This window comes from Salvia miltiorrhiza, chromosome 7 (genome assembly GCF_028751815.1).
Source record: "Salvia miltiorrhiza cultivar Shanhuang (shh) chromosome 7, IMPLAD_Smil_shh, whole genome shotgun sequence".
In the NCBI taxonomy this organism is placed as follows: Eukaryota; Viridiplantae; Streptophyta; class Magnoliopsida; order Lamiales; family Lamiaceae; genus Salvia; species Salvia miltiorrhiza.
The window spans coordinates 58,473,303-58,497,601 of record NC_080393.1 but is presented as its reverse complement, the minus strand read 5'-3'; the positions used below and the strand labels follow the sequence as shown (position 1 = coordinate 58,497,601).

At 38.2% G+C, this 24,299-nt stretch overlaps 1 protein-coding gene and 2 long non-coding RNA genes across 3 annotated transcripts; 2 read left to right on the top strand and 1 right to left on the bottom strand.

The window, feature by feature from the left end:
* Positions 1 to 5,314: 5,314 nt before the first annotated feature.
* LOC130994509 (ankyrin repeat-containing protein At5g02620-like) lies at positions 5,315 to 8,602 on the bottom strand (the record flags this gene model as incomplete). The annotated part of the gene is made up of 2 exons (XM_057919552.1): positions 5,315 to 6,124; positions 8,093 to 8,602. Coding segments are annotated over 2 exons (1,218 nt in total), but the record flags the coding sequence as incomplete, so codon positions are not given.
* Positions 8,603 to 9,791: 1,189 nt separating this feature from the next.
* On the top strand, positions 9,792 to 13,450 carry LOC130995156 (uncharacterized). Its single transcript, XR_009092080.1, has 3 exons — positions 9,792 to 10,512; positions 12,639 to 12,701; positions 13,210 to 13,450. It is a non-coding gene; the product is annotated as an uncharacterized LOC130995156 (long non-coding RNA).
* Positions 13,451 to 21,039: 7,589 nt separating this feature from the next.
* Positions 21,040 to 24,273, top strand: LOC130995157 (uncharacterized). Its single transcript, XR_009092081.1, has 3 exons — positions 21,040 to 21,336; positions 23,464 to 23,526; positions 24,035 to 24,273. It is a non-coding gene; the product is annotated as an uncharacterized LOC130995157 (long non-coding RNA).
* The last annotated feature ends 26 nt before the right edge of the window (positions 24,274 to 24,299 follow it).

Here is a 24,299-nt window from a genome sequence, read left to right as displayed (position 1 = left end):
ACCAACCTTTGCACTCTACCAACTCCACCACCCTTTTTCTCCACCAAACTTTCCACTTACTTCCTTCCCCACCACACGCAATAATACAATACTCACTCAGCTCATTCACAGAGTACCAAAGAACAATCCCAGCTTGTTCCTGCCAAGTTCTCAAGTTCAGTAGTTCCAGTTCATATAACTCTGCAACAACAGCCAACCAACAGTTAGACATCAAGGTATTATACTAAGCTCAGCTTATTCAAATCCAGTGCATGCATCATACCATCAATCACATGTTTGAATAAAGATACAGAGTATACAGATGAGTGTATGCATAAAGAGACTTAGCAATCACAGGAAGTTAGTTTATATACATGTTCTTCATGAGACAAATGCATTAAGAACTCTTATCAAACAGATGCAATCACATGCCTAGTATTGATATCTCGCATTTAGTAATATAGGAACCAAGAAAGTTGAGTTATGAACTGCCAAAAACTAGAAGTTCTTCTTCACAGTAGAGTATTACTGAACTTAGCATTTGGGGAAAAATGGGGAGTCTTTGGGTCGAACCTGTTCCATTAAACGAAGAAGGAAAGTGGCGAACTCTCGTCGTCTTGCCGGCATCGGAAAGAAGGGCTGACTCGCCGGATTCGAGACAATGGCGTGACAGCAGCGGCGACTCGCCAGGAATTCAAGGCTCCATGGGATTCTGCGAATGAACCGAAGGAACAGAGAAGACGACGCTGAATTCGAGGCCTACCAGAGCCGACGACCACTGCACGGCCGGAGCAGAAGGTGAGCGAAGCCGACCGACTCCAGGCCGGAGCAGCACTAGAACGGCGACCAGCCATCAGATTCGTACGAAGAAACAGCGGCAACGATGAATTCCAGATTTCAGGGCTCGTCTTTGGTTTCCGCGTGAGGCGAGAGAGAGGACGTCTTTGGGGTTGACGCGTCGGAAGCCGAGGCCGATCAGATCTTGGCCAAGAGAGAGAACGACCGGCGCTGACTGAATTCATGGTTGAGACGAAGGGAGAGATGAGTACGGCCAACGCCGACTGAATCACCGGATTCCGGGCGAAGGAGTAGCAGCGGTGTTCCAGATTTTAGGGCTCGATTTTGGGGCTCTGGGGGGAGGAGAGAGAACGGCGCCGGGGTTAGACTCGTCGCCGGTCGAAGCCAACCGAAGCAGATGACAGCTGAACGCCGGAGGAGGCGCAGCCGGCCAGATTTAGCCGGAGAAGGTGAAGCCTATCAGAGTTTTGAGGATGCCGAGCGTAAGCTTTGAGGAAGAGGGATGAGCGGCTCCTTGAGTTGGGATTAGAGAGAGACAGCAGCAGAAGCTCGGCCGGCGCGGCCTCACCGGAGCGGTTCGCGGCGGAGCTCGCGTAGAGCGGGCGAGAGAGAGAGAGATGTCTTGAGCGGCTCTTCCAGAGAGAGAAAGGCGAGATTGAATCTTGAGAAAGAGAGAGAGACCGAGAATTAGAAAAGAGAGAGAGATTGGGCTATCAGTTGGGCCGATATATTTTAATTGTTTGGGCTTTTCCCTTTTAATTTTCGGGCTTGAATTTTAATGGCTTGGGCTTCACATCTAAATTCGAATTGGGCCTTTATCTATATTATTTGGGCCGAATTATTTGAGCTTGGGTTTGTTTTATTCTAAAGGAATTGAGCTTCCAATTTAATTGATTGGGCTTTCATTAAATTCGAACTGAGCCAGTCTTTAATTTTAATTGGCCCTTTTCATTAATTCTATTGGGCTTGATTTATTTAAGGAGTTGGGCTGATGCATATTTTATGATGGGCTATTATTCTAGTCCCATTTATATTTCGTTGGGCCAGTTTAATTCATCATTTTGGCCGATTAAATTGCCTTTTTGGGCTAAGATTAATTCTTTTCAGTCCACATTAATTATTATTTGGACCCCTATTTTAATTGTTTTGGGTCGAAGACTTTTTAAGTTGGGCTTTAATTCTTTTAAAGCTTGAGCTGAAGTTACTCCTTTGAGCTAAGCCTAGCAGTATCAATTTTTGATGGAGCCCAATTATTTATCAGTGGGTGAGCCGATTCGTATTCAGTAATGAGCCGCCCAGTTTATTAATTAATGTTTTTGGACTTCCGACTTTAAAGCAAGCCATTATTGTTTATTTCATTTAAGCCACTGGTTTATTTAATTAATTGGCTACTCTCTTTTGAGGCTATTAATTATTTGAGGTTACGCTAGTAATGATGCTTCTATCGAAAAGCCTGATAATTTCTACAAGGTCACACCTCGTTTAAAGCCGAGTTAGTCCTTTTTCAATCAAGTACAAATGCGAGGTTTATTTCACGACTAGAATATTCCAATGAGGAAGGAAGAATCACAGTTTTATTCGACCGCGCTAGACGAGAATTAGCTAAATCTATTAACGAGGATTAATAGTAGAATTCCCGATTATCGCTCAGAGTATTAGTTCATGCATACCAGATTCATGCATAGTTAAATTACGCTTTCTCATTAATTAAGAATTTTCCTCGAGGCAATGTCTTATTTTATATTCTCGTGATTAAGGTCAAGCGCGAGAGTAAGAACTACACAAGGAGTTAGAGTACCTTAGCAAAACTTTGCTATCAGGTGGGCAATTTCTTACGCGTAAATAAGATGTTATGCAAGTGTTATGCTTTTAAAATGCAAATTGGATCTTCAAGTGTGGTATGCTTTATTACGCTTAAATGAGTTAAGCTTTATTATGCTGCACGTTAAATGATTTACGCCTATGTAATTTACGCTTGATTACGCTTATTTACGCTTGAATGCTTTATGCTGATAAGTTTATGCTTATGTTTGATGCTTGCGTCTGTTGGGGGAGGCCTCCCTCAACAGTACGATGCCGTGTCCGCTGAGGAGGGCCTTCCTCACGGCGCGATGCCCGTGTCCGCTGAGAGAGGCCTCTCTCGCGGCGCGATGCCAGTATGCCAGTATGCCAGTGTTACAGCGTCTATTGGGGGAGGCCTCCCTCAATAGTACGATGCCGTGACCGCTGAGGGAGGCCCCCTCTCACGGTGCGATGCCCGTGTTCGTTGGGGAAGGCCTTCTCCACGACACGATGCTTGTTTATGATTGTTGATGATGAAGAATGCGCTCATGCTATTTATGAATTTGGAAATGTTTAATGAGCAAAGAATTTGAAAGAAACTTATGCCTCTTATGCGATGTTGTGTTTTGTTGTTGATGTTATGTTATATGTTTGGCAACTGCCCACTAAGTACTCTTGTACTTAGCCCTTCGATGTTTATGTTTGTGCAGGTTGAGCTGTGATGGGCGATGAAGTATTGCTGAGTGGAGTTTTTGTCGAACTTAAAGTAGGCTCAGAAAGGATACATGTCTTCATACATGTATCTCAGTTATGCATTCCGCTGTAAACACTGATTATTTCAGTTACGCCTTCCGTTGCAAACTCTGATAATGTTTTAGCCAAGCCCCTAACTATGTCTTTTTCCTTTTTAAGGAATATTTCACGCGTATTCAAGCTCTTTGAGTATTCTTTTATGCACCCCTTTCTAAACCCGCTTCTTAATTTCCCTTCCCCAGTCATGGTTTCCCGACTTAATTATCCCTAATTAAGGCCGGTCGTGACAATTAACCAATCTGGTATTATGATTCCACAATTGAGAATTGAAACTTTTTATAGCAGAAATAGTTGAACAAGTCATCTGCAGCATTATTGAAATCAATAAAATATGCTGCAGCTGGCTTAGTAAATTATTAGTGCAACTATTGATCCAAAAAACATATTAGAGTAACTACTATGCACCTAACATGCCATCTGCACAATTCATTTAAATAAGCTGCAATTGTCGGATACAGATTGTTTTATGCACGCCATTAATTTAATTAGTCATATGTTTGCTGTCAAACTAATTGCCGCTGATCACTGATCGATGTTGAATTTCGAGAGCACCGATGAATAAAATATGAATGTTGAAGATTGAATTTTATAATGTTGATAAGGTAGAATGCGTTGTCCTAGAACTTTCCGAGTAGGTGTGAAAAGGTCCTTGCTAGTCACGGCCCAATCCCCCCCCCCCCAACAATGTCTTCTTCCAACTCCTCTTCCAACAATTCTTCATCAAATTCATACGATGAAGAAGTTCCAAATCAAGATCACCTTCCTTTTCTAATCCGGATATCAATCCCGGATTATTCTTCATGCATCTTGCCTCCAACTTCATGCAAGTGACATCTACTATTAATTTTGATCATCCTAAGGGGAAAAAAAAGTGGAGATATATTCTTCGTGATCGTGAAAGCAGGGGAGTTCGGCTTCATCGGGATTACTTTGCCGACGAGCCTGTTTATTGTGATTCATTCATCCGCACTATCTATCCTATTTATTGAATTAATATGCGAAGCATCCATATATTGTTAAGGGCCTTAAGGCTGCGCTTTTGATTAATAGTCATTTTGAAAAAGGAAACACAATATTTTGTCACTAATTAAAAAAACACAAAATTTGACCATTTATTACGTGTTAAGACTATTTTGTCCTTAATTAGGACGGACCGGATTCGATTTGCGCGGAGTTAGGCACACATGGCACTATTAGTACCACAACCGAAAAAAAATAAAAATAAATAAAAATCTAAGTAAATTGGTACTTTTGACACTATTATTGCCAATAGTGCCATGCATGCACCAATAATTTATTAATGTGGGACCGGCCCAAACTCCACTTTTCCACCACATATTTTTAAATAATACTCTATATAAGTAACACATTTATTGGTGATTGGTATGCTGGAATGGAATACGAGTAGAATGGAATGGAAGTAGGAATGGAATGAGGGTGAGAAATGAATAATAAATTTTAGTGATTCCCATGCTTGGTATCCACAAGGAATATCAAATGAATGGAATTGTGATTCTTTGTCTAATTCAATTACTATAATTGGTAGCTAGAAATAAAGTTTAGGAATAAAATAAAATAATTTTATTTTATTAATATCAATCCATGTATATGATTGTATAATGTGTTGCATCAATTTCAATCTATATATTAGACTATTGCTTATATAAAGTTGATAATATTTTATTTTTTTAAAAAATATTTTTTTATTCAAAAAAATATTTTTTAAATAATACATGTTTCATATAAATTTACGTGTCAAAAGATAAATTTAGAAGGATTAAGAATAAAATGGAATGACTAATATCATGGTAGGTGGAAGGAATGGTGATTCCCATAGATGTGGGAATGGAATTGAATGAAGGTAGGCATTCCCACCTTCATTCCATCGTACCAATCACTTGTGGGACTCAAACTCCACTCACAACACACCCATCTACACGCATCGAAAAAAATAAAGACCATTGATCATGGGCGGAGGGAGTATATGATATAGATTCTGACGAATACAACACAGACAAGAACAATTATTTTAACTGTCTCTTTCCTAAACTCGAACAGATTTCACGAAACATGTCTCCGATGCCCACAATCCCACTCCGGCGCGCCTCAGCCACCGGAGCAGCAGCCGGAGAATATTCCCGACGAGCAAAACCACCATCACACCGCTCCAAACACTGATCCCAGTCTTGATGACCTGGCTGAGCGAATGCCTAGCAAATCTGGGAGTCACCACCGTGATCGAAGAGCCATACGTGACGCCGAGGGCCGTCACCGACACCCACATTATCGCCATGAGGGCCCACATGAAGAATCTGTACTTGAACGGCAAACCGCTGATCAACAGCAATATCGTGCTGAGCGACGTCCCGAACGCCACCGTGTTGGAGCGTATGAAGTCCTTGTATATCTTAGGGTTGTTGTAGGCCATCACGGCCTCCCCGGCCCTGTGCTGCGGCGTGTCGTCCTGCCACACGCCGCCGGCGGGGCTGACGGCGGCCTGGAAGGCCATGGTGGCGATGAGGATCGCCACCACCATTATGGAGTCGCGCTTCTTGGTGAGCCACTCCACCGGTGGGGTTTGGGAGGGTTGGTTGGTGGATCGAGATTTGAGGATTTCTTTGATTTTTGTGGTTGTTTTGTCGGATCCTGCGGAGTGGGAAATGATCTGCTTCAGGAGTTTTAGTGGCGTCTGCCCTTTAGAGTTCTTTGATTTCTTGTCTATTTTGGTGCTCTCGACCAAGTATCGAATCGCCTGTCAATTTAATGATAATTTTGAGCTAAACTTTCAATTCTACCCGTGCCTTAATATTTATAATTAAATGAAATCTTGAAATTAGGAAATATAATTAAGGCTATGCATATAAAATAATACTCGTCCTTGGTATGTGTAATTTTGTGTTATATGACACTTGTTTAGAGAGACTTACAATAGAAATATTCTTTTTTTACTCTATCCATCTCATTAGTAATATCTCAATTACTAGAACGTTCCACTAGCCAGTAATGTCCGGTACCTTTTTTAGTAAAAAAATAATTATTTATATTATTATTAACAGTTGGCCCAACCCACTAACTCACTTAAAATAATATCTGAATACATTCTACCAATTTACAGTATACACTAACTATATTGTTCTTAATTTACGTGGCTAAAAGTAGATGGACATTACTAATGGGACGGAAGGAGTATAATCCTGCAAATACGCTAAAAATTAAGGACAAACCAAATTCATAATTAAGGGCACTATGAATTAGATGATGATTAAATAACTAACTTAACTTTGAGGTGATAATTAATCATCAAATTGAATGATTAGAGTGCAGGGTCGAGTTAAAATTATTTTATGAAGCTATTATTTTATCAATTATATTATACTCCCTTCATCCTAAAAAAGTTTGCCCCAATTTCCTTTTTGAGGTGTCCCCAAAAAGTTTGAACCGATCTCTTTACTTTCTATTTTTTTATATGGGTCCACCATGAACTTTACAATTACAACTGTTTAAATTAATACTATTTTTATATATGACCCCATTATCAAATAATTTTTTTTACCGACATTTATAATTAAAATCTGTGCCGCTCCCTTCCCTTGGGCAAATTTTTTAGTATTCCCTTCATTCAGTCAAATTTTATATGAAGAAACAACTGAACTGAAATAATCAAGAAACAACTAGACGACGATTTTCTGTTTTTGCTTCCTTTTTATTTTAATTTTTAATTTTACTAATAAAGAAAGTTAAGGCTTCAATTTTAGGGATTGGGATGATTCACAATTGTGATTCACAATTAGGGAAGAAAGTTAGGGCTTCAATTTTAGGGATTGGGATGATTCAATTTGTTGAATTTAAATTTGATTATAAAGTCAAAGTTTTCAAATTTGGTCTAAAAAGCTGTGTGTATAGACTTCCTCTATTAATAAACAAGTGTCATATTTTGAAAATAGTGCTATTCCTAAATACGTTTCCTATTTCAAAAGTCTATATGTAAAAATTATGTTAAACTGCCAAAATCACCCTTTTTGGTTTGTTTTCCAATACCGCGATGATTTTGCATGTTTTTCCCATGCCACACAATAATTAAACGCAATAGGAGTAAATTTACCTACTTCTTTGATATGCATTTTTAGATAATACGCGACACTTGTTCGGAGATGAACTGATTCATATGAATAATTATATTTCGATTCTTACAAACTGTTCGATTGAAATTAGACCAAACCCCCTTCAAAAAAAAAAAAGAAATTAGGCCAAACCGACCAAATTCAAATAAACCAAATAAACAAAACCGTTTTAATCAAACACAAAAACTCCTATGCAACTGATTGCATGGTGCAATCGGATTGTATTTATCAGTTGATATGAAATTACTATATCTATATGAGTCAGGATACTCTATATGAGTAAGGATCTGGGTCCTGTACAACCATGCAACCGGTTGCACATGAGACCACCTCTTAACCAAAATATGTTTAGCTCGGTTCGATTTCTTTTTTTTCATTTTTCTTTTTTTGGATTATTACCCCTATATATGTATATTTGTGGACATGAAGAATATAGACATTTAGCATGTCAGACTTTTTATCTAACCTATGTCTCTTATCCAAATCCCTAGCTATGTAAAGTTTGCAAAAGACTTGGTCTTACTTTTTTATCTAATCTATGCCTCTTATGCCTATCACTATATAAAAATATGAAGCTTGCAAAAAATCTTGGTTCTTACCTCAACTTGTCTGAACCTAACAGCCAAATGCAACACTGTCTCTCCATCATCATTCTCTGCACACACAAACTCCCCCAACTTCTCCACCAAAGCCTTCAACGCCCAAAGCTGACGATGCTTCACGCACAAATGCAGCACCGTCTCTCCGCGATCCAACCGCTCCATAGCAGCAAACCCATCCTCCTCAACGAGCTTCTCTAGCACCTCGACATGGCCGTTCATGGCTGCCACGTGGATAGGGTTCATGCCGCGGCTGTCACGTGACCAGCACATGTTTGGGGCTTCCAATAGCAACATTGAGGCGATTTCTACGTAGCCTTTTGCTGCTGCGATGTGAAGAGGCGACGATTTCTGGGAGTCTAATTCCTCAGCCAGCTGAGGATTATTGCTCAAGATTTGTTCTACGATATTGAGATTTCTTTGCAGTGTTGCTATGTGTAGGGGAGATTTTTGAGTGCATGAAAATGAGATTTTATTGAGAAGAAATGGATCTTGTTGGAGCAGTTGTTGATTTATACTCCCTCCGTCCACGAAATAAACTCCCAGTTGGGGTTCGGCACGGAGACTAAGAAAGCTGAAAAAGGGGGTGTAAAGGTGGTTTTGTAAAAGACTAAAAGGGTAGTGTTTATGCATTGTGATTACTTTTACTAATCTTTAACTAGCAATTTGATAATAATAATAATAATAACAACAATAATAATAATAATAACAATAATAATAATAATAATAATAACAACAACAACGACAACAATAATAATAATAATAATAATAATAATAATAATAATAATAATAATAAGAAGAAGAAGAAGAAGAAGAAGAAGAAGAAAAAGAAGAAGAAGAAGAAGAATAATAATAACAATAAGAATAATAATAATAACAATAATAATAATAATAATAATAATAAGGATAATAAGGACGACAACAACAACAACAACAATAATAAGAATATGAATAATAATAATAATAATAATAATAATAATAATAACAACAACAACAACAACAACAACAACAACAACAACAACAACAACAACAACAATAATAATAATAAGAATAAGAATAATAATAACAACAATAATAATAATAATTAAAAATAATAATGATAATAATAATAAGGATAATAACAATAATAATAATAATAATAACAACAACAACAACAACAACAACAACAATAATAACAACAACAACAACAATAACAATATTAAAAAAAAAATGATAATAATAATAAGGATAATAACAACAACAATAACAACAACAACAACAACAACAACAACAACAACAATAATAATAATAATAATAATAATAATAATAATAATAATAATAATAATAACAACAACAACAACAATAATAATAATAATAGTAATAATAATACTAACAATAATAACAATAACAACAATAATAATAAGAATAATAATAACAACAATAACAATATCAATAATAAGGATAACAATAATAATAATAATAATAATAACAACAACAACAACAATAATAATAATAGTAATAATAATACTAACAATAATAACAATAACAACAATAATAATAAGAATAATAATAACAACAATAACAATATCAATAATAAGGATAATAATAATAATAATAATAATAATAATAATCACAATAACAATAACAATAATTAATTTAGGGGAGACTAATTACATAAGTAATGGTGGAATAAAGTGGGTGTAGTGACCCGCTCTTTTATATATTTTAAATCCAGTAATGAGTGTTTATTTTTGTTCATCAGTGAATGAAAACGGTTTTTATCCTAATATGAATTCAGCTTATGATCCTGAATTTATATTGTTAAAGCAGTTAATGATATTATTTCAGAGTTATAACTGACTTAGCAAAGTCACGTTATTTATTTAAGCGAGATGAAATTTGATTTTATTTTTACTCAGATCGTGAATTATTTCCGACTCAGGAAGTTAATTAAATCTGCGGATTTAATTTAGATATCAGAACAACGAACGAATTAAATCTACGGATTTAATTTAGATTCATTTTATAATTTATCGGTTTTAGTGAGAAATCACATGTCGAAATACGAGATTTATTTAAATAAACAGTATCAAGCATATACGAGCACACGATCCATCTTACAGTTACAGAATCACCGAGACAGAGAAAATACATCAATAATTCTCCTCTACATTTTTTTTCCTTTCTTTTTCTTCTCTTTTTCTTTCCATTAATTTTGTTCCCCACTCCATCAACTCCACTACCCTATGCTCCCCACCATCTCCACTACCTTTGCTCCCCATCAACTCCAACACTTCACCCATTCCTTCCATTTCGCACCAGCAATCACAAAGAGAAGGAAGACTTGGCTTAACTACTTTGCCAAGATTTCAAGCTGCTCCAGTCCAGTAGTACCCCAACACTCGAAGCTAGAGTTTATTGGGTGAAAAACCGTGCATGAGGTAAGGCAGCGAATCTGCCATAAGCACACTGCTCCGGCAGTGTTTTGCAAGGCGATTCCAGCCATCCAAACGGTTCCCAAAAATTCCCAAATTAATTGTGTATCATATTTCATACATTTTCTATATTTTGGTAAAATTTCAGAATATTTAGAGCTCGCATGATTTATTTATGAATTTGTAAACATCACTGCCCATCTGGAATACATTTTTGGTAAACAATCTTTAGGAGATCATAAGTAAAGTTTCACTCGGTGAAAACCTTTGAAACTTGAATATGTCACTCTAGACTCCCGTATCTTTCTTTTGACATCGGCCTCACCATTTTTGAGTAAGGGAAACAACCGGTATAAATTCTTGAAATCTAGTTCTTATTCCATGTACCATCCAGTAGATTTTACAAACCTACGACTTTGAGGTGGAAAAGGCCGACTTAAATATTTGATTCTCAAGCCTATCTTTCTACTGAATATTCACTGACATGTTGGGAACTTACTTGTTCAGTTTTAGAATTTTTGGTGAAGCTTAAAGTGGTTTTTCCGATTTATGTTCTGAATCTGCCAAACTTGAACTCTTTTTGTGCACTGAACTTTAGATAGTCATATCTTCTAAACCATGAAGGTTCTTAGAGTAAATCCAACTGGAGAGTGTTATGATCTCTCCCTAGTTTCCAGATTGACCTTTGGGGTTCCCAGTGGAGTTTTGTAAAGGGAGATATGAATTTTTAAAGAAAGCCCACTGACTTGGTTGTAATCTGGAAATATGAAATTTACAGATTTTTGCTTGTTAAATACCCATCTTTGAGAGGGCATATCTTGCTCGTTTGAATTGTTTTTCATTCGATTCAAATTGGAGAATGATCCTTGAAATGTCTAGTTTCCAGAATGTCTTTTGGAGCCTCATTTGGAGATCCGAGGTAGATTTGGTGTCTGTTGTAAAACAACCCCTTAAGAGCTCAAGTTGTTGAATTATTTTCTATGTATCAAAGTTTATTTTAAAGGATGTTTCGTGAAAGATTTAGTATATGTGCGTAACAAGTTTGGGACTATTTATTTTAAATGAGGTCCGTTCTTTATTTAAATTAGGATGGACTTTTAATGAATATTTTTGGGATTAAACTATTATTCTTGATTTATATAAATTATTTTTAAGGACTTATAAATATGAATTTCGTAGGCCTACTGACCTACTGTGATCGACGGTTTGTCGATGTCTAACAGCTTTGAAAATTTTATAGCAAGTCCCTACATGAGTCTTGAGTACCCTGGTAAAATTTCAAGCCATTCCAACTTCGTATGGTACTTCTTTAAAATGTAAAACCTAAACTGCACATTACTACTGAGAATTTCAGAGAACAGAGAAAAGAGTCATTTATTTCAGTAGCTTCCTGGGTGATCTAGCTTTCCAAATTTTTATGGTATTAACCTTATTGTGTTATTTAGATATCCACCAAAGTTGAGCCCAGTTTGACAACGTTTACTATTTTTCAAAAATACAAGTTTTCGATTGTTCAAAACTGCCGAACATGGTAGATCGTGGTAAAAACGTCATATCTCTCAAACCACTTGGAGTTTTCGACTCTATTTTTTTTATATGAAACTAGACTCGAAGATCTTTCTTTCGGTATGAGTCTCGAGTCCAGGAGATGTCGGAGTCAGAACAGATTAAATTTTGAAGTTGAGTCAGTGTAAAAGCAGAGCATGTTTTGATGATGTTTGATTGTGATTCTTATGTGCCTTATGTTGAGCCTTTTTATTTTATTTTATTTTTTTTTAATTTTATAACATTACTTGTTCTTATTTATTAAGCCCGATTAATTATGAGATTATAAAGCGAATAAGTTGAAGTATTTATTTTCTATTGACTACGAGGAGCGGGGTTTATTTAATTGACGGATTAGAACACCCCGAAGAGAACGGATTAATTTTTGTTAATTATCCGGCTTCATGAGACGAGACTTAGCTTTTGTTTAAATCCGATAGCCTGGATTAACAATAGAAATTCCCTGATTATTATCTCAGAATAATAGTTCATGCATACGAGATTCATGCATAGTTTAATTACGCATTCTCATTTAATTGAGAATTTTCCCTCGATTTAAAGTCTTACGTTATTTTCTCGGATTAAAGGTCGAGCGCAAGAATAAGAGCTCGTCAAGGAGTCACTAATCTGTAGCAAAGCTTTGCTATCAGGTGGGCATTACTTTCATATATATCAAATGAGTTTAAATGTTACGTTCAAGCAAGTTATTTCATGACTAAATTAATTGAAGTTATTTCAAATATTGTCTTGCCATAAAATGTTTAAATTTCAGTATGATATCTATCTGATGTGACTTTAATCATGTAATCGAATTCGGGTCTTGAGCAGTTGATAGCTATCCTGCCAGGGCTAGTGTACACCAGTGACCGTGAGTCATCTAGCGGGTTGGCCGGTCAAGTGTCCGTGAGAGGTGGCCACCTCTCCGGCACACAGTTCCAGATATGATAGATTACAAGAGAACTTAGTCTGCAGACGAACTTTAAGAATCACAAATGAATTTAGTAAGCTTGGGCCTTTTTAGAGAAAAACTCCCTTGCTGTACTGTTTATGATGGCATGACAATTTACAACTTTACGAAGCATGTTATATTTCATAGTAGGCATATGTGCCCACTGAGTACTTTTGTACTCAGCCCTGCATATATTTCTAAATGTGCAGGTTGAGCAGCTGCCGATGGTGATGAAGTGACGAGCGGGACTCTTTTGTCTTATTATGTATTAATGAACTCTAGGGTTACATGTCTTCATACATGTAATCAGAACCTTATTCCGCTGCGTACTCAGAAGTTTTATGTTATTTTGGATAAGTCGGAGTTATCCGAACTTGTTAGTTATTTGAGTCTATACGACAAAAACTCTGTTATATTATAGATATCTATGTTGTTAACAATGATGAAATACGATCCTTTCTTGTTTGACTATTCCCCTTTCTACCCCGCTTCTAATCTCCCTCCATTAGCCACAATTTCCCGGCTTAATTATCCTTAATTAGGACCGGTCGTGACAGAGTGGTATCAGAGCAAATCATTTGCTCTGAACCCTAGAGTTAGCCCATTTTTCTAGTATGATCACTAGTATATATGAGTCAGTCAGCCAAAGCTCATCACTTCATCACATCGTCATGCTCAGCAAGAAAGAAGGTGGTAATGATTTTAAAACATTGAGAAGTTCACGTTTTATATGAATGTACTGATGCTTACATTCAAGTTTTATGCTTTATTGATTGATTAGATATCTCAATGAACTTAGATGCGTTAAGAATGCATGATCACTGTTACGAGAATAACGATAGAAGCTAGAAACTCAGTTATATTTCACTATAGCCATGGTGAAGAGCTAAGAAAGAAAAAGAGAATCCCATGAAAGCAGTGCAAGCGGAGTGCCACGCACGAATCACTGAAGCAGGCATAGTTCTTCATTCAGGTTGTTCACGAGTGACAGAACACCGAATCGACTATTGCCTTATTTGATGATAGATCACGTGAGTCATTGCTCGTAGCGACGAGTGTGACTTATGTAATCAGCTAGCTATCGCATAATGAGCTAAGACTCATTACTAACTCTCGATTATCACCAGTTATGGCATGAAGAGAACCTTCATGATTTATGTTTGAACTTCAGAGTCGGACTCATATGCAGTTATAACACTTTGTGTATGATGTTATAGCATCGCGATTAGAACTGCCAGCTTACAGTTTCAGATATTTAGAACCTTTATGATTACAATTACCTATTATATTACACGTGAGCATGATTTAGAATCCCTATTGATTACGATCACCTGCTACAAATCGAAAGGAGGATAGGTGCCATGGGTAACTAGAAGTTACCAACCATTATGATTGACTAGAAAAATCTATACAAGTGCGTAAGACGGGAGGAGTTCCTGAAGATGGTTTGGAGTTTAACAAGAGCTAGAAATATCGACAATGGTTCGATGTTAAAGTTAAGAGATTGAGATTATGATGAGAGACTAAGCAGGTTAAGTATGCATACCTTAGTCGATCAGAGACATTCCCCAGTTAGAACATTTTAGACCAAACATTCACTTTAGTAGCCAGAATGCAAGCATTGACTAAGGTCATTCCATGACTTAGAATTACACATGGGGACACATACCCTATAAAGGTGCTCAGATGAGCAAAAGCTATTTCCTTATTGAATGCGTGATGATTCAGAAGGTCTTTTGCAATAACACGGAAGAGTGCTTCAAATTATATGGTTGCATTTCAAGCGCTATGTGAAGGAACACTAAGTACTAGAAGTACTACATTAAGATCATATAGAGGAACATTATTGAGTAAGGTCGAGCCTACCTTATTTCGCCTATAGAAAATGTTTAAGGATTGCATTAAACTAGGAGGCAGACTCCAAGTTTGAGAAGCTCTAGAATATTCTCAAGGACATGTTCAAGATATTAAGAAGAAAGTGGTGATTTTAGACCAAATATACCTTTTGCAGCCAAGGAACAAGAATTGCCAAGTTCGGAAAAGTATTTCTGAATGACTGAGAAGTAGTTGTGTCGGACCTGGCCAGTCCACATGGCCAAAATCTCAGTAGTCGTCATATATGGGTCTTTAAACCTATATATTTTAAACCTTCATCTGAAAAGCCAAACGGGTTCAGACTATTAGGTCATTTCGTTTCGACCTTTCAGTCAATTCATTTCTACCCTATGGTTACTCATTTTCAATTGTTTGGCAAATTATTGAAACACTTTGCCTAATTGCCATTTGTTATTTGAATCATTGCGATCTACTAGTTGTTGGTAGATTTTCTGTGACCCAAGGACAAACAGATACTTATCTGATTAAATCAGTCAAACACATATGCTTCAACCCAAGGGTCAAGCACGTAATGCATACAGATAATCTCTTGTGCATTTAGTAGGACCTTATTTGTGTATTTCAAAAACGATGATCATTTCGATGCTTTTGTATGCCCCTATGTTGGCTTAGTTATTTTGACTAGTATTAGTACGAAAATGCTGGTTCATAGAGCATTTCGGAACTGAGCTCTTTCATGATGACCTTGCTAGATAGCTAGTTCATCGTATAATGCTTGGATAGATCACCAGATCTATATTCAATTGTTGATGAAATAGTCCTCATTGATACTAATTTCCCATGTCTATGTAGCGACCCTATCAGTCTTTTGCGGCAAGTTACTTCCGCTATGTTATTTATATACTTTCATGAGGAAGAGTATGAGCGAGATTTGAGAATCAAGAAAATAATTTACAGAATCGATGATATGCATCTGTGTATTACATTGGTGACTATATGTCGACTCATCGGAATGCCAACAAAGCAAAGGCGTCCGAGAGAAGTTGGATAGAACAATAGTATGCCTTGTGATGTTGCATTAACAACTTGTGTTTGGACCTAATAGAATGCCGTCAAAACGAGGACGACCAAGAGGAGGGGGCGGGATTCCCCGAAATGAAGGAAGAGGCCCAGAAACAGGGCCAGAACCAGAAATAGTTCAATCACCTGTTCAGCCAGAACGACGGATTGAAGAATTATTCTTGCGACAGAACCCACCTACCTTCAACGGGACAGGAAACCCGACAGAAGCTGAAACTTGGGTTCGCGCTATTGAGCGCATTTTCAACTTCCTGCGTTGCACCAACCAAGAGCGCTTGACTTGTATGTCCTTTCAGCTGACTGGGTCAGCTGATTTCTGGTGGGAAGCACGGATGAAAACGATGACAGCAGAGCAGTTAGAAAACCTTACTTGGGAACAATTCAAAGCCGGTATATATGACAAGTATATACCCAAGAGCTACCGCAAGAAAAAGGAGGCTGAATTTTACAATCTGAAACAAGGGAAGATGTCGGTAACTCAATACGATAGGATGTTCTGCGATATGTCTAGATATGCGCCGGAACAAGTTGACACAGATGAGAAGATGGCTGAAAAGTTTTGTGCCGGTCTGAGGCACGAGATTAGGATGGCTTTGGCAAGCCACGGAGGATTGTCTTACACTGAGTCGCTCAGCCGAGCGTTAGACATTGAGGCAGCCATGCCTGGAGAAAGACCTGCAACTGTACCTGCGCCAGCACCTCCACATGATCAAAGTTATAATCCGAATTTCAAAGGAAAAAGGAGATGGGACAACAGTAACCCGAACCAAGGCGAGAATAGGCCATGGCAGGGACGGGTCTTCCAGTCACAGGGCTATGGAGGCCAGAGTGCACCGAAACAGATGGGAAATAACCAACAGAGGGCCCCACATTGCCCCAAATGTAACAAAAAATCATGTGGGAATCTGTAAGGCCGGCAATGATAGTTGCTATATCTGTAACCAGAAGGGGCACTATGCAAACCGGTGCCCGAATAAGCAAAACGGAACGAGTTCAAGGCCGAACCCACCTATCCAGGCTCCGCATCTGCGAGCAATCCAAGCTTTGCCCCAACCATACCCAAGGCAACAACCACAGTATCAGCAGCCACAACAGCACCAACAGCTACTGTACCAACCACAACCTCAACAACCGTATCAGCAACAGGCCCGCCAACAACAGCAGCGACAACAGAAACAACATGAAAAACCTCGTCATGCTAGAGCCTATGCTATGAGGCAGAAGCAGCCCGAGAACAACCAGGGAAACCTGGCAGGTATGGGCATGCTACTCAATACTCCTGTTGTACTTCTATTTGATACGGGCGCATCGCATACTTTCATTTCAAGTACATGTGTTGATACATTAAAACTTAAAATGGAAAGAGCTGACCAGGAGTTGAGTATATCATCACCTATAGGAGGGATGACGACAGTAGATCATGTGTGCTTGAACCTAGAACTGAACATAGGGTCACACAAGATTGTAGTGAACAACTCCTATGTTATACCGATGGGAGATGTGGACATAATCCTAGGAATGGACTGGCTAGCCGAGAACTATGCCACCGTCCTTTGTAACGAAAGACGGATATCGTTTCGACCCCCAGGAAGGGAGCCGTCACATTTCCACGGAATTAGTATGGGAAGAAGAAAGATGATCATCTCCGCCCTGCAAGCAACGAAAATGATGAAGAAGGGATACTCAGCTTACCTCGTATACTTGCACGGAGAACTGGGTACTGAAAAGAGTATAGAAGATGTAGCAATTGTACGGGACTTTTCAGATGTATTTCCAGAGATTCTGCCAGGGCCACCACCGGACAGACCAATTGAGTTTACCATTGATTTGGAGCCCGGGGCAGCTCCCATTTCGAAGGCACCATACCGAATGGCTCCTAAAGAGTTGGAAGAACTCAAGATACAACTGCAAGAACTTTTAGAACTTGGATTCATTAGGCCAAGTGTATCACCTTGGGGTGCACCCGTACTTTTTGTGAAGAAAAAGGATGGCACATTGCGAATGTGTATAGACTATAGAGAACTGAACAAAGTGACACTGAAGAACAAATATCCTTTACCAAGGATAGATGACCTCTTCGACCAGCTCAAGGGAGCAAGCGTGTTCTCGAAGATTGATTTGCGATCTGGTTATCACCAGCTGAAGATTCGACCAGAAGACGTACCTAAGACGGCATTTCGAACTAGGTATGGCCACTACGAATTTGTAGTTGTGCCATTCGGACTAACCAATGCGCCAGCTGTGTTCATGGACCTCATGAATCGAGTGTTTCATCCGTACTTAGACAAATTTGTCTTGGTGTTTATAGATGACATCCTGATCTACTCGAAGAACGAGAAAGACCATGAGGAACATCTGAGAATTGTCCTAGAAACGTTGAGGACGGAGCGCCTTTATGCCAAATTCAGCAAGTGTGAGTTTTGGCTCAGCGAAGTCACGTTTTTAGGACATATTGTATCATCAGAAGGGATTAAAGTGGACCCTGAAAAAGTGCAAGCGGTGCGTGAATGGAGATCGCCTACTAACCCTATTGGGATAAGAAGTTTCTTAGGATTGGCAGGTTACTATCGGAGGTTTATGGAAGAATTTTCCAAAATTGCAAGGCCAATGACGCAACTACTCAGGAAGGGAATAAAATTTTCTTGGACAGAGGAGTGCGAGAAGAGCTTCCAAGAACTCAAGGAAAAGTTGACTACGGCACCAGTGTTAGCCGTCCCAACAGCTGATAAGGAATACGTGATCTACACAGACGAGTCCAAAAATGGACTTGGTTGCGTGCTGATGCAAGAAGGAAGAGTGATAGCATATGCGTCACGATAGCTTAGGCCACATGAACTGAATTACCCGACTCATGATCTGGAGTTAGCTGCAGTGGTGCATGCGCTGAAGATTTGGAGACACCACCTATATGGAGTTAGGTGTGAAATATTCACAGACCACAAAAGTCTGAAATATTTTTTCGAGCAAAAGGACCTTAATATGAGACAAAGGAGATGGCTCGAACTAGTGAAAGATTATGACTGTGGTATTAACTACCACCCAGGCAAGGCCAACGTAGTGGCTGATGCATTGAGTCGTAAGACTCAATCTAAATTGGGAGCTCTCATCACTCGAGAGACGGTGCTCATAAGGAAATTTAGCAAAATGAGCATAGAAGTGGTTAAACCACCAGGGACGATAGCAAGCGTTGTGGCAACGGTACCTAACTTGAGGAAGACGATCGTAGAAGCACAAAGAAAAGACGAGAAGATGGAAAAACTACGGGAAACAGTAAGGAAAGGAGGCGTCAAGAATTATCAAGAAGCATCAGATAATGCTATCCTCTTTGAGAGAAGGATATGCATCCCCCACGATGATGAGCTTAAGGATAAAATCATGAGTGAGGCTCACGATACCCTTATACTGCCCACCCAGGGAGTACTAAGATGTATCAGGACCTAAAGAAACACTTTTAGTGGGAAGGCATGAAGAGAGACATAGCGTCATTTGTGGAGAAATGCCTGGCATGCCAACAGGTGAAGGCCTTACACCAAAGGCCATATGGAAAACTACAATCGTTGGAAATTCCAGAATGGAAGTGGGAGCACATCGCAATGGATTTTGTGACCAGTTTGCCCAAAACAAAGAGAGGAAACACTGCCATTTGGGTAATAGTGGATCGACTCACAAAATGTGCTCATTTTATACCAATACCGATCACACACGGGTCAGACAAGCTAGCTCAGTTGTATGTTCGAGAGATTGTACGCTTACACGGTGTACCCGTGTCAATCACATCAGATCGAGACTCGAAGTTCACATCTAGATTTTGGATGAGCTTACAGAAGGAGTTAGGCACGAGGCTAAATTTCAGCACCGCCTTCCATCCGCAGACAGATGGGCAGTCTGAAAGGACAATTCAGACCCTTGAAGATATGTTGAGAACAGTGGTGTTAGACAGAGGTGGAAGTTGGGAAGCAGTGCTGCCGTTGATTGAATTTGCCTATAATAACAGTTACCAGGCAACTATCGATATGGCACCATATGAGGCATTATATGGAAGAAAATGTAGATCACCGCTTTATTGGGATGAAGTGGGTGAGAGAAAAGTTTTAGGACCAGACATGGTCAATGAGATGGTTGAGATAGTCCGCCAGATCAGAGGGCGAATAAAAGAGGCACAAGATAGACAGAAATCTTACGCTGATGCACGTCGAACTGAGTTATGTTTTGAAATAGGAGACAAGGTCTTCCTAAAGGTATCTCCTACCAAGGGGATAACTAGGTTGGTGTCAAGGGAAAACTTAGGCCCCGATTCGTAGGACCTTATGAGATTTTGGAGAGAATAGGCCCAGTAGCCTATAGGTTGGCGTTACCGCCAAGCTTTGGAAACGTTCACAATGTTTTCCACGTATCACAACTCAGAAAATACGTTTCCGATCCAAAGCACATAATCCACCAAGAAGAGATCATCATTTGCCCAGACTTGAGCTATGAAGAGAGACCAGAGGTCATTCTAGATCGAAAAGTACAACAACTCAGGAATAAGGCAATCACATCAGTGAAAGTCTTATGGAGACACCACGGACAAGAGGAAGCCACGTGGGAGCTTGAAGACAAAATGAAGGAGAAATACCCCGAACTGTTTTAGAAGAAATATGCAAATTTCGGGACGAAATTTTTGTTAAGAGGGGTAGTATGTAGTGACCCGCTCTTTTATATATTTTAAATCCAGTAATGAGTGTTTATTTTTGTTCATCAGTGAATGAAAACGGTTTTTATCCTAATATGAATTCAGCTTATGATCCTGAATTTATATTGTTAAAGCAGTTAATGATATTATTTCAGAGTTATAACTGACTTAGCAAAGTCACGTTATTTATTTAAGCGAGATGAAATTTGATTTTATTTTTACTCAGATCGTGAATTATTTCCGACTCAGGAAGTTAATTAAATCTGCGGATTTAATTTAGATATCAGAACAACGAACGAATTAAATCTACGGATTTAATTTAGATTCATTTTATAATTTATCGGTTTTAGTGAGAAATCACATGTCGAAATACGAGATTTATTTAAATAAACAGTATCAAGCATATACTAGCACACGATCCATCTTACAGTTACAGAATCACCGAGACAGAGAAAATACATCAATAATTCTCCTCTACATTTTTTTTCCTTTCTTTTTCTTCTCTTTTTCTTTCCATTAATTTTGTTCCCCACTCCATCAACTCCACTACCCTATGCTCCCCACCATCTCCACTACCTTTGCTCCCCATCAACTCCAACACTTCACCCATTCCTTCCATTTCGCACCAGCAATCACAAAGAGAAGGAAGACTTGGCTTAACTACTTTGCCAAGATTTCAAGCTGCTCCAGTCCAGTAGTACCCCAACACTCGAAGCTAGAGTTTATTGGGTGAAAAACCGTGCATGAGGTAAGGCAGCGAATCTGCCATAAGCACACTGCTCCGGCAGTGTTTTGCAAGGCGATTCCAGCCATCCAAACGGTTCCCAAAAATTCCCAAATTAATTGTGTATCATATTTCATACATTTTCTATATTTTGGTAAAATTTCAGAATATTTAGAGCTCGCATGATTTATTTATGAATTTGTAAACATCACTGCCCATCTGGAATACATTTTTGGTAAACAATCTTTAGGAGATCATAAGTAAAGTTTCACTCGGTGAAAACCTTTGAAACTTGAATATGTCACTCTAGACTCCCGTATCTTTCTTTTGACATCGGCCTCACCATTTTTGAGTAAGGGAAACAACCGGTATAAATTCTTGAAATCTAGTTCTTATTCCATGTACCATCCAGTAGATTTTACAAACCTACGACTTTGAGGTGGAAAAGGCCGACTTAAATATTTGATTCTCAAGCCTATCTTTCTACTGAATATTCACTGACATGTTGGGAACTTACTTGTTCAGTTTTAGAATTTTTGGTGAAGCTTAAAGTGGTTTTTCCGATTTATGTTCTGAATCTGCCAAACTTGAACTCTTTTTGTGCACTGAACTTTAGATAGTCATATCTTCTAAACCATGAAGGTTCTTAGAGTAAATCCAACTGGAGAGTGTTATGATCTCTCCCTAGTTTCCAGATTGACCTTTGGGGTTCCCAGTGGAGTTTTGTAAAGGGAGATATGAATTTTTAAAGAAAGCCCACTGACTTGGTTGTAATCTGGAAATATGAAATTTACAGATTTTTGCTTGTTAAATACCCATCTTTGAGAGGGCATATCTTGCTCGTTTGAATTGTTTTTCATTCGATTCAAATTGGAGAATGATCCTTGAAATGTCTAGTTTCCAGAATGTCTTTTGGAGCCTCATTTGGAGATCCGAGGTAGATTTGGTGTCTGTTGTAAAACAACCCCTTAAGAGCTCAAGTTGTTGAATTATTTTCTATGTATCAAAGTTTATTTTAAAGGATGTTTCGTGAAAGATTTAGTATATGTGCGTAACAAGTTTGGGACTATTTATTTTAAATGAGGTCCGTTCTTTATTTAAATTAGGATGGACTTTTAATGAATATTTTTGGGATTAAACTATTATTCTTGATTTATATAAATTATTTTTAAGGACTTATAAATATGAATTTCGTAGGCCTACTGACCTACTGTGATCGACGGTTTGTCGATGTCTAACAGCTTTGAAAATTTTATAGCAAGTCCCTACATGAGTCTTGAGTACCCTGGTAAAATTTCAAGCCATTCCAACTTCGTATGGTACTTCTTTAAAATGTAAAACCTAAACTGCACATTACTACTGAGAATTTCAGAGAACAGAGAAAAGAGTCATTTATTTCAGTAGCTTCCTGGGTGATCTAGCTTTCCAAATTTTTATGGTATTAACCTTATTGTGTTATTTAGATATCCACCAAAGTTGAGCCCAGTTTGACAACGTTTACTATTTTTCAAAAATACAAGTTTTCGATTGTTCAAAACTGCCGAACATGGTAGATCGTGGTAAAAACGTCATATCTCTCAAACCACTTGGAGTTTTCGACTCTATTTTTTTTATATGAAACTAGACTCGAAGATCTTTCTTTCGGTATGAGTCTCGAGTCCAGGAGATGTCGGAGTCAGAACAGATTAAATTTTGAAGTTGAGTCAGTGTAAAAGCAGAGCATGTTTTGATGATGTTTGATTGTGATTCTTATGTGCCTTATGTTGAGCCTTTTTATTTTATTTTATTTTATTTTTAATTTTATAACATTACTTGTTCTTATTTATTAAGCCCGATTAATTATGAGATTATAAAGCGAATAAGTTGAAGTATTTATTTTCTATTGACTACGAGGAGCGGGGTTTATTTAATTGACGGATTAGAACACCCCGAAGAGAACGGATTAATTTTTGTTAATTATCCGGCTTCATGAGACGAGACTTAGCTTTTGTTTAAATCCGATAGCCTGGATTAACAATAGAAATTCCCTGATTATTATCTCAGAATAATAGTTCATGCATACGAGATTCATGCATAGTTTAATTACGCATTCTCATTTAATTGAGAATTTTCCCTCGATTTAAAGTCTTACGTTATTTTCTCGGATTAAAGGTCGAGCGCAAGAATAAGAGCTCGTCAAGGAGTCACTAATCTGTAGCAAAGCTTTGCTATCAGGTGGGCATTACTTTCATATATATCAAATGAGTTTAAATGTTACGTTCAAGCAAGTTATTTCATGACTAAATTAATTGAAGTTATTTCAAATATTGTCTTGCCATAAAATGTTTAAATTTCAGTATGATATCTATCTGATGTGACTTTAATCATGTAATCGAATTCGGGTCTTGAGCAGTTGATAGCTATCCTGCCAGGGCTAGTGTACACCAGTGACCGTGAGTCATCTAGCGGGTTGGCCGGTCAAGTGTCCGTGAGAGGTGGCCACCTCTCCGGCACACAGTTCCAGATATGATAGATTACAAGAGAACTTAGTCTGCAGACGAACTTTAAGAATCACAAATGAATTTAGTAAGCTTGGGCCTTTTTAGAGAAAAACTCCCTTGCTGTACTGTTTATGATGGCATGACAATTTACAACTTTACGAAGCATGTTATATTTCATAGTAGGCATATGTGCCCACTGAGTACTTTTGTACTCAGCCCTGCATATATTTCTAAATGTGCAGGTTGAGCAGCTGCCGATGGTGATGAAGTGACGAGCGGGACTCTTTTGTCTTATTATGTATTAATGAACTCTAGGGTTACATGTCTTCATACATGTAATCAGAACCTTATTCCGCTGCGTACTCAGAAGTTTTATGTTATTTTGGATAAGTCGGAGTTATCCGAACTTGTTAGTTATTTGAGTCTATACGACAAAAACTCTGTTATATTATAGATATCTATGTTGTTAACAATGATGAAATACGATCCTTTCTTGTTTGACTATTC